General features: G+C 33.5%; 1 protein-coding gene across 1 annotated transcript; it reads left to right on the plus strand.

Moving 5' to 3' along the window:
- Window positions 1-3,930: 3,930 nt before the first annotated feature.
- LOC107013986 (protein yippee-like) lies at window positions 3,931-6,788 on the plus strand. The gene is made up of 5 exons (XM_015213859.1): window positions 3,931-4,026; window positions 4,888-4,931; window positions 6,137-6,245; window positions 6,333-6,388; window positions 6,476-6,788. Exons 1-5 carry the CDS (start codon window positions 3,931-3,933, stop codon window positions 6,558-6,560), a joined length of 390 nt encoding a protein of 129 aa, XP_015069345.1. The 3' UTR covers window positions 6,561-6,788.
- Window positions 6,789-9,686: the final 2,898 nt, after the last annotated feature.

A 9,686-nucleotide genomic window follows, 5' to 3' on the forward strand; every position in this document is an offset into this window, starting at 1 on the left:
ACAATGATACAGCGGATTACGATTGGTAATTTGTTTCTTCTTCTCCTTTCCAAGTATGTGATTTTTTGAGTTGTTTAATTGTTTCTTTTAGCTGCTTATGTTGATTTTTGACATCATAAGTTTCTTTATCCAATTTAATCTTTTTCACCATGTAGTTTATAAATTGGCTTAAGTCATAAGCAGCCCCGTAAAGTTGTCCGCATAATTCACTTAGACACCTTAATTAAAGCTTTTATCTATTGAACACCTCTAGAACTTTGAATTGATACCTCTTGAGCCATTTTTGCCTATGTGGCATTTTAAGTGTGTTCACGTTTGATGAGCGCGTGAAAGCTCTAATTAGACACTTTTTTTTACAAAAAAATAATCCTCTTTCTTCTTCCTTGTGTTTGTCACGTCACTTTTTCGGCGACCACCATTGTTAATCATAATCTCCTTCTTTCATTATTTTTTTCTAGTCACTTATCTCCTATACATTAATGATCATTTTATTTTTCCAAATTTGTCATTATTGTTGCCATCACATTCATTCCTTTCTCCTCTTTTGAGCAACCACCACCACTTTTACCATTAAGGCTGCCGCTTGGTAGTTATTTTGCCAGACTAAAATTGCTTGAATCTAAACTTGTCACTGTTGATTTATAGTAAAGAAGAAGAACAAAAGAAAACAATGATCGGCAGTTGATGAGTAGCTAGGAAGTGGACTGTTAGAGTTTTTTTTTTTCAATTTAATGATCAACCATTCATACAAAAGAAATACAAGAAAAAAAGATTAATTGTTGACCTTCCTTTTTCAGAATTGAAATTATTTACATTGAATTAACTCAATTACACCATTAATTGTTGACTTCACTTAAAACAATTTAAACCTGAAACAAAGAGAACATAAATGAAGAAATTGAAGAAGGATCGGTTTGCAAGAAGGTGATGGTGGCGACAACAATGGTGGTTGTACGATGGCGTTTTGAAAAAAGAAAATTGAAGATCTGATGGTAGGGGTGGAAAATAACCTAAAAATAATTTTTCCTTTTCTTTTCATAATATTTTGTTTTTATTTTGATTCAAAATGCCACATGTATGTTTTTTATCGGTGAATTTGCCACGTCACCATATATGTATTACACTCTTTTTATACTTTTAGCTGATTGTCAAAAAAATGCTTAGATGGTTCTAATTCAAGTTGGAATAAGTGTTCAATAGGTACATGTCATAGTTGAGGTGTCCAAGTGAAATATGCGGACAACTTTAAGGGGTCATCTATAACTTAAGTCTTATAAATTCTTTAGGGAAGTATTGATGAGTTGATTTCTCAAATGGTAACCATTTCTTCTTTAATCCAATTTTTTCAACAAGAAAGTAGTATTGATCTTTTTAGAGTTCTTAAGGACATTGATCTTCCGTCTTGCTTAATGATATATCTCTTTTCTTAGACTCGATAAGGACAGAATACGCCACTAGGGTGGAAGGGGAGTCCAGGGTTTATTTTACATGGACCTTGCTTCAAAAGGGATGTTTTTTTTTATAGTAAATGGAAAATTTACCTTGTTAATTTTTTGGCGATGTCATTTTTCTCTGTGCTTTCACACAAGAAGATGAGAATAATAACAATTAGTTGAGTGACCATCTCGAAAATTAACTCAAATATTGATGCACAAGTTTGCTTGAATTATCTTACCTACACAAGTTTACCTTGTTAATTTTTCGGCAATGTCATTTTTCTCTGTGCCTTCACCCACAAAGATGGAGATAACATGTTATGGTCCCTATTATGGATCTAGTTATGGGATGCTGCAACATAAAAAGTTTTCTTCTTATGACCATTGATGTTGGTTCGTTAATAGAGAACCTGCAATCTCTTGAGTTACAGTACTCAAAAACTTAAATGACTTTTTTTCTTACATTTCCTAAGACAAACAAATAGTGTAAATACAACACTTAAAAGAGATAACTACTCCTATAAATTAGGACATGACTTCCTAACATTACTGGAATGAAAAACTGCACTATTAAAGGAAAATGACTACTACTAAAAGGAAATGACTACTGCTAAAAAGAAATAACTAATGTTGTAACTATTGGATGACTAATGAGTGATAAAATTACTCTCTTTCTTCAAATCGCGCTTGTCCTCAAGCGCTAAATGCGGTGAGAAATCTGGTGTCTTGGATTGACTTCGTCTATAAAGTCAATCCAGAATAATTTCTTGCATTGATGACCTCATGTTAATGGTTTCATCACAATTGAAACAAAGTCCCTTAAGTTGCCTCTCCTCCATTTCAGAACTGTTCAGTTTCTTCACAAATCTGACATGTTGTTGAGGTGAGAAACTTGTTGTTTTGGATTTGGCAATCATCTAACGATTGTGAACAAACGGGTTGTTCCTTGCGTTCATAAAGTCGAGATAAACTCATCGCCGTAGCCAAATCTGGAGGATTATGCAACTCAACCTCAATTGTTATATAATCAGCTAGACCACTGATATAAAGTTCAATTTTTTGCGACTGAGTGAGTGTACCAGCCCGCAGAATTAATTGCTCAAACTTTCCTTGGTAATTTTTCACAGACCCTATCTGGCATAATTTAGCCAATTCTCCCAATTTTTTACTTCTAATTGGTGGCCCAAAGCGAATGTTACATTGACGTTTGAATTCATCCCAAGATGGTTGAGAAATATCTATCTCTAGTTGAAGAAACCAAAGTTGTGCATTGCCTTCTAAATGAAAAGAAGCAAGTCCAATCTTTTCTTCTTCTGGATTTTGTTGGTGTCGAAAGAAGTGTTCACATCTGTTCAACCATCCCAAAGGGTCCTCTTGGCCATTAAATCGTGCGAAATCCAACTTTGTATGTGAGAAATGATGAAACTTCCTCCTACTTTTGAATCTGACCCTCCTACCCCTTTATTTTTTCCCTTCCAAACGCGATGCTGACTTGTATTTTCATTTGAATCAGAAGCAACCTTAGAATTCTCTAAATCCTTTGCGAGTGCATCCAAACGAGCAATTTCTTAAAACTCATCCAAAAAATTAAATTTAAATATTTCTACGCACGCACTCATTTTGGTTTTTCCTCAAACATATGATGGTTTAGAGGACGATATTATTTCTTACTTAATTAGAAGTCTCGAGTTCAAATTTTGAATATGAAAATAATTCTTGATAGATTGTATATCTCTTCAAATAAAGCCTTACACAATTTTAAATTTTAAATTTTAAATTTTAATGCAGATGTCGGATGGAAAAAAATCAATACAAAAATAAAAATTTGTTAAATGTTACTCCCTCCGTCCGGAATTGTTTGTCATGTTGCGCTTATCGAAAGTCAATTAACTTATTTTTAAAGGTAAATTAGATCACATTAATTCGATATTTTAAACAAAAAAGTTAGATATTCTAAATTTATATGAAAAGTGCTGTAAATTATAATTTTTTGCATATTAATATAATAAAAAGATACATCTTAAAATGTTAGTCAAAATTTTTATAATTTGACTCTAAAAATAAAAAAACATGACAAACAATATCGAACGGAGGAAATAATAACAAATAGAAAAAAGCAAGAAAGAATTGGGAGGAGATAAGTAAAAGTAAAAAAGAAAAGATTAAAATAGAAGAGAAAATGAAATGAAATGAAATAAAATAAAAGTGAAAAGTAGGTCCCATTAACATGTGACAGCCAAATAAGCATCGTACAACTGACAGTAATTATATCCCGCACAATCACAATACTAATACAAAGACTATTCCTCCTACTACTTCCTACCAAACGAGGCCTATTCTTTTATCATTTTTGATCTTTTCCATTTTGAGTCCTTTTCCTTTCTTGACGTTACTTACTAATATCTTCCAGCCGAAACATAAACTATTGCCCCTTTTTGGATAACTCCTTTTCCATTTTCGTTCTTCAATTTTATTGTGATCTCAAAAATCTTTGATGGGGAGATTATTTGCGTTAAATCTTGAAGGCAACATATACAGCTGCAAGCACTGTGGAACTCATCTTGCCCTTTCTGAAAACATTGTTTCCAAGGTTTAACTCCATCTTTTCTGTTTGATCACTCTGTTGTTGTGATTTCTTGAAATATAATTTTGATTTTGATTTGTTTCGTTATAAAAATACTATCTTTGGCTTGATCGGTGGTTTTGTTTCTAGAACTTGTTAGGGATTTTTGTTGGTCTGTTTCAGTAATTTTAGATGTATATAAAAATTGGCTAATTTAAATCAGTTATGTGAGAGAAGAATGTCTTAGATTGAGTAAATTTTACCCTAAAGGAGATGGTGTTTTTAGCATCAAAGAACTGGGTTTTGTGGAGTTGCTGATTTTGGAGTAAAAGGGGATTGTATGATGATTGTTTGTGAACTTATAAAAAGTAGTTATTTACTGCTGATAGCATACCATACAAAATTCGTGCTTAATCCAGTTCTGAATTAGAGGAGTTGTTTGTTGAGTCTGATACTTGGACTATACTTGATTGACATTTTCCATTTGCTCCATGGTTGTGTGCTAGTGGCTTGAATATTCAAACTATTATTGTTATGCCCAGTCCGTTGATCAGGTCCTGATCTATTTTCTACATATTTATCAATTTGGTGCTTTCTTGGTCTCTTCATTTTGCTTAATTTCATTGTAATGTGAAGTCATGACTTTCTATGAAGATTTCCATATGACTTCTATAGCATAAAATAAGACCTCATTTTCAAGTGTTGTAGCTTTGAAACTACTGTTTCTTAGAAAATTCATATGCTTTTGGATAGAGTGAAATGTTGATTCTGCAATTAATTATATTGAAGTTTATGTTACATTCTTGTTTCAGCCCTTAAATAATGTTTGGACTCATTCTAATCATGAAGTTATCTAACTCTATGTTTTCCTTCTAATCTTTCCTTCAGTCTTTCCAGTGCAGACATGGGAAGGCTTATCTCTTCAGGAAGGTGTAAGTCTATTTGATTCTGCACATTCAATCATCAGATATGTTTGTGACATTTTCTCATGTACAATTTTTAACTAACAACATAAAAATCACAAGTGCAACTTACAACTTCTGTTGGTTTTATTATTTTTAGAGTATCTGATTATTGTTAAGCTTTTCTTGGCATTGATGGGACATAAGTTATTTGTAGCTTGTTTAGATGAACAAAATGATATTACGACGGTCAAGCTTATCCATACCTCTGGTACAGAAAGATGAAAAAGCTACCGTATAAATCCTCTTATTTGACTTCCACCTCTTCTTTTACTGGTGTGGAGGATACTGTTAAGCTAGAAAGTGAAAAAAGATGAAGTGTTGAAGAATTCGTGTTGGTAGTAATTAGTCAAAATTTTCAGATTTGAAATGAAAAAAGATTTGTTTTCAAAAGTTGAGTGCAACTGTAGTATGTGCAAATTATTTGGCTTTTACTCTACGTGGGTCACATAGTTCTCAGGATCTTTGATTTTGTTATTAGCTCCGAGTAATTATTATTATGGAAGGTCACAACCAACCTAGAGTATTTGAGCGCACCTTAAAAGTTGTGTACAAGGCAGGCTATACCCTGTAGGTTTAATTTGTTGAAGACATAATACTTTATATTTGTATGTTCATACATTTGTGTCTTAGACATTGCTCTCAGGATCTGATTTTGTTATCAGCTCTGAGTCATTATTATTTCGGAAGGTCTTAACTCATGACCAACCTAGAATATTTGAGTGCACATGAAAAGTTGAACAAGGTAGGCTATACCTTGTAGGTTTAGTTTGTTAAAGACATGGTACTTTATATGTATATCTTCATACATTTGTGTCATTGACTATAAAATTAGCACCAGAATTTGATCTATTGGAATTACTATAGAACCTAGTGGGGATTTTACCAGACTATTATATCGTGTACTTTTGAATGTATTTCCAGGAGTACAAACATTAACACATCAATATATAGAGTAACTTCTTACTTGACTTGGGTTATTTTTCACTTGGTAGCAGCATTACAATAGTTACATGGCTGAATACATTTATTATGCTCCACTTGATTGCTCCTGTTCAAGAGTTCTGCTCTTCTCAAACCTCTTCATTTAATTTTATCATTTAGCAGAAACATACAAAATGATAATGCACTTTATAGTTCTGTGTATTCTATACGCCTTTTGTTTCTTTTGACAGGGTGAATGTCACTTCTGGTGAGATAGAAAATAGAATGATGATGACTGGTATGCACACTGTGGCAGACATTTTCTGTGTCTGTTGTGGGTCAAATGTTGGATGGAAATATGTGAGTATGGAGTGATAAAATGCTAGACATTGTCTTTTGGCAGTTGCTAGAAGTTTTAGTTGTTCCTAATATGACGATTCTTTTCAGGAGACCGCCCATGAGATGAGCCAAAAGTACAAAGAAGGAAAATCAGTGCTTGAGCGGTCAGTTGATTACTTCAGTTTTCTTTAGAATTGAGTTAGGAACATATCATAAGTCCTCACTGAGGTACTTTCTTTTATACTCAACAGGTTTAAGATTTGTGGCCCTGATGGAAGCCATTACTCGGCTAGTCATGATATTCATGTTGCAGGAAGTGATGCTGATGATGTTTGATCACCATCCAGAACAAAAATTCTATCCCAAAATGTACATTCTTTAACTCACCACCCCATTAGTTCTTTATGGACCATTGGATTCTTGAATAGCTTAAGCTACTACAACTTCTTTAAGCTTGTCCTCTATTGTGTATGATAACATGGAAGCCGCCATGTGTTGTTGCAAACTAACATGACCATCTGCCTGCATTTGTTTGCAATGACAAGACATTACTAGTAGCAACCACTCTGCTTTCATTGCTTCGATCTTTCCATTGTTGTTTGGTAGCTAGATAGAGCTATGTGGGTATTAGTTATGAAGGTATTACTTATGTAGGGTTTAGTTATGCAGGTATTACTTATGCGGGTATTAGTCATGCAGGTATTAGTCAAGCAAGTAGTCTGGACATGTCTTTTTGAAATAAAACCAGGACTATAAATTGATTTGCCGTCTAGTTTGCCCTTTTCCATAACCATCCCATATCCTCCCTGAATGACTCGCATAGACCATTTAGGTCTACCTAGATTTTCCATAAGCCCCAATATTCTATCAAGGCAGTTGCCGAACCATACTACATAGTTCTGGCAACAACAAAAGCTTAAAAAATTAGCACCTTACCCCCATCATCACATCAAAACTTGGTAGAGTTCATAGAAGTAAAACTGGTCTAGTATGGTGTGAAGTTTTGTCCCAATGTAAACAAAATGATGTCCAAAACTAGCTAACATTTTTGTCCGACAATCATGGCTGTGTTGTTTTATCAAAAAAAATAAGACAAGAGTCGGTAGAAATTTAAGATTATTTAGCAGATTTGTAATGACCTATTATGTCATTATAGTTGTTCAGGGCGATAGTACCCTTGTGTAGATCTCTGTGAGTCAAGAGTGTGGTAGAAATTCGGAAATGGAAAATCGAGTATGAAAATCTGCTTGTGTTTCACTATAGTGGACACTTTCTTTGTAATAACTAGATCACTATTTATACCTCATTAATTTCTGTTGAGCAATTCATACGCTTAAAGAATCAATTTTATGGGGTTTCTAGGTAGGCTAGGTTCATAAATCTATACTAGAAAGGCAAGATTTAACGGACTAGAATAGAAGATCATTCATAATTAACTTGCCCCACATGTTGTGTCATCAAAATAATAACCCTAGGTTTCAATGGATAAAATCCTATGGATATTCTTTTCAGTTCTAGGAGTAAACCAAAATATGGAAGAAATGAATGAACGGAAGACACTTACCTCAATAGAGAAAAACCCCAAGTCTTGGAAAAATCTTCTCTGGGGTTCTTTGGTCAGATATTTTACATTATGACTAAGTACGGACAAAAACTAACATAAAGACGCGAGTTACTGTTTTCCGACCTTCTCCGTGGCGAAACTTCACAACTTCGTTATGATCATGCATACTTCCTATTTGATAAAATCATCTTTAAATAATTGGTTAAACCTTCTAAAAAGGTAAAATTATGTGAGTTTGAATACTCAAGACCTTTGTTTGAGAAAGAAGATGATTAATGTGTTGTCATATTTCGAGAATGAATACTTCTAAGGGTAAGATTGTTCGTCGTCTCATGTTGAGAACTTACGGGTGATGAGTCTAAATATGAGAGTTTTATTATTGTCCGTCGTCTCATGTTGAAAACTTGCGAGTAATAAGTCTAAATATGAGAGTTTTATTACAACACCACTTTTGTTCAATATTTCTTTTTTGATGACAAGGGAAACCCGCAACCGCTATCCTTTAGGTGCGCACAGGGTAAAACCCCCCTCTTATGCAATAGCTCGCAAATCAAATAGGATAGGTAACCCGCACTAGCAAGCCTAAAATGCCTATAAATTTATGAAAATTCTTTAGTTCCACTTGAAACTTTCTAACTTCTTAACCTCATATATGATTAGACATGCAGACCTTTCTCGTTTCACATGTACAGTCTGCATATATGTCATACCTCAACGATCTAAATTTGATATTTTAATTTTTTTTTTAATTTCAACCTTTTTGCACACTTTGTACACGATAAGAAATTATTGGGCAAAGATATCTGATTGGCTTTCATACGGTCACAATTCAGATAAAAGTGTGAAGTTTTGTCCAAATGAAAATAATGAAACCAGAATGATGTCCAAAACTAACTAACATTTTGTGTGACACTCATGACTTTATTGTTTTATCAACAAAATATGACAATTTGCATTAAATAACATACTCGTTATCCTCAATAGAGAAAACTCTCCCTCAACGAAGTTTCAGTAGATAACAACTATTTGACTACAATTAAGATTATTAAGCAAATACGTAACGACTTTTTCCATCGTTATGATTGTTTAGGCGATAGTACCCTTGTGTATATCTCCGTGGGTTAAGAGTTGGTAGAAATCTTAAAATGGAAAATCGCGTGTGAAATTCAGCTTGTGCTTCCCTATAACGAACACTTCTTTAAATAGCGAGATTGCTATAACGAAGGAATGCTACATAGAGAAGGTAGCGAAGTTTCGCTATAGTGAAGGTCGGGAAACAGTAACTCGTGTTTTTAAGCTAGTTTCATTCAGATTTAATCATAACATAATTTTTTTACCAGAGAACCCTAGAGGAGATTTTTCTAAGACTTGGTGATTTTCTCTCTTGAGGTAAGTGTTTTTGGTTCATTCATTTGTTCCTTCCATACTTCGATGTCCTCCCTGAATTTAAAGATATGCTCTTCATAGGATTTTACACATTGAAACCTAGACTTATTATTTTAATGGCACATGTGGGGAAGGTTAATTATGAACAAGTTTCAATTTTAGTCCGTTAAACTCTGTCGACTAGTATAGAATTATAAACCTTGACTTAATTATGAATTTGAGGAACCTAGAAATCACATAAAATGATTTTTTTAAAGCATATGAACTGCTCAAGAGAAGTTAATGGGGTTGAAGCTTTATGAATGAGTTTGATATGATCATGCGAACCTCTGATTTAATAAAATAGTCTTCAAATAATTGATTAAACTTTCTTAAAACATAGAATTATGTGAGTTTGAATGCCCAAGACCTCTGTTTGAGAAAGTAGATGATTAACGTGTTGTCTTATATTGAGGATGAATGATCCTAAGGGAAAAGGATGTACACACTGTTATACTTATAGTAACCTTTAT

The sequence above is a fragment of the Solanum pennellii genome, chromosome 3 (assembly GCF_001406875.1).
Source record: "Solanum pennellii chromosome 3, SPENNV200".
NCBI classification, from domain to species: Eukaryota; Viridiplantae; Streptophyta; class Magnoliopsida; order Solanales; family Solanaceae; genus Solanum; species Solanum pennellii.

Coding starts and splice junctions, on each gene's coding strand:
- LOC107013986 (XM_015213859.1), top strand. CDS start 3,931: ATGGGGAGATTATTTGCGTTAAATCTTGAAGGCAACATATACAGCTGC. Junction 4,027..4,887: donor CTGAAAACATTGTTTCCAAG/GTTTAACTCCAT, acceptor TCTTTCCTTCAG/TCTTTCCAGTGCAGACATGG. Junction 4,932..6,136: donor GCTTATCTCTTCAGGAAGGT/GTAAGTCTATTT, acceptor TTCTTTTGACAG/GGTGAATGTCACTTCTGGTG.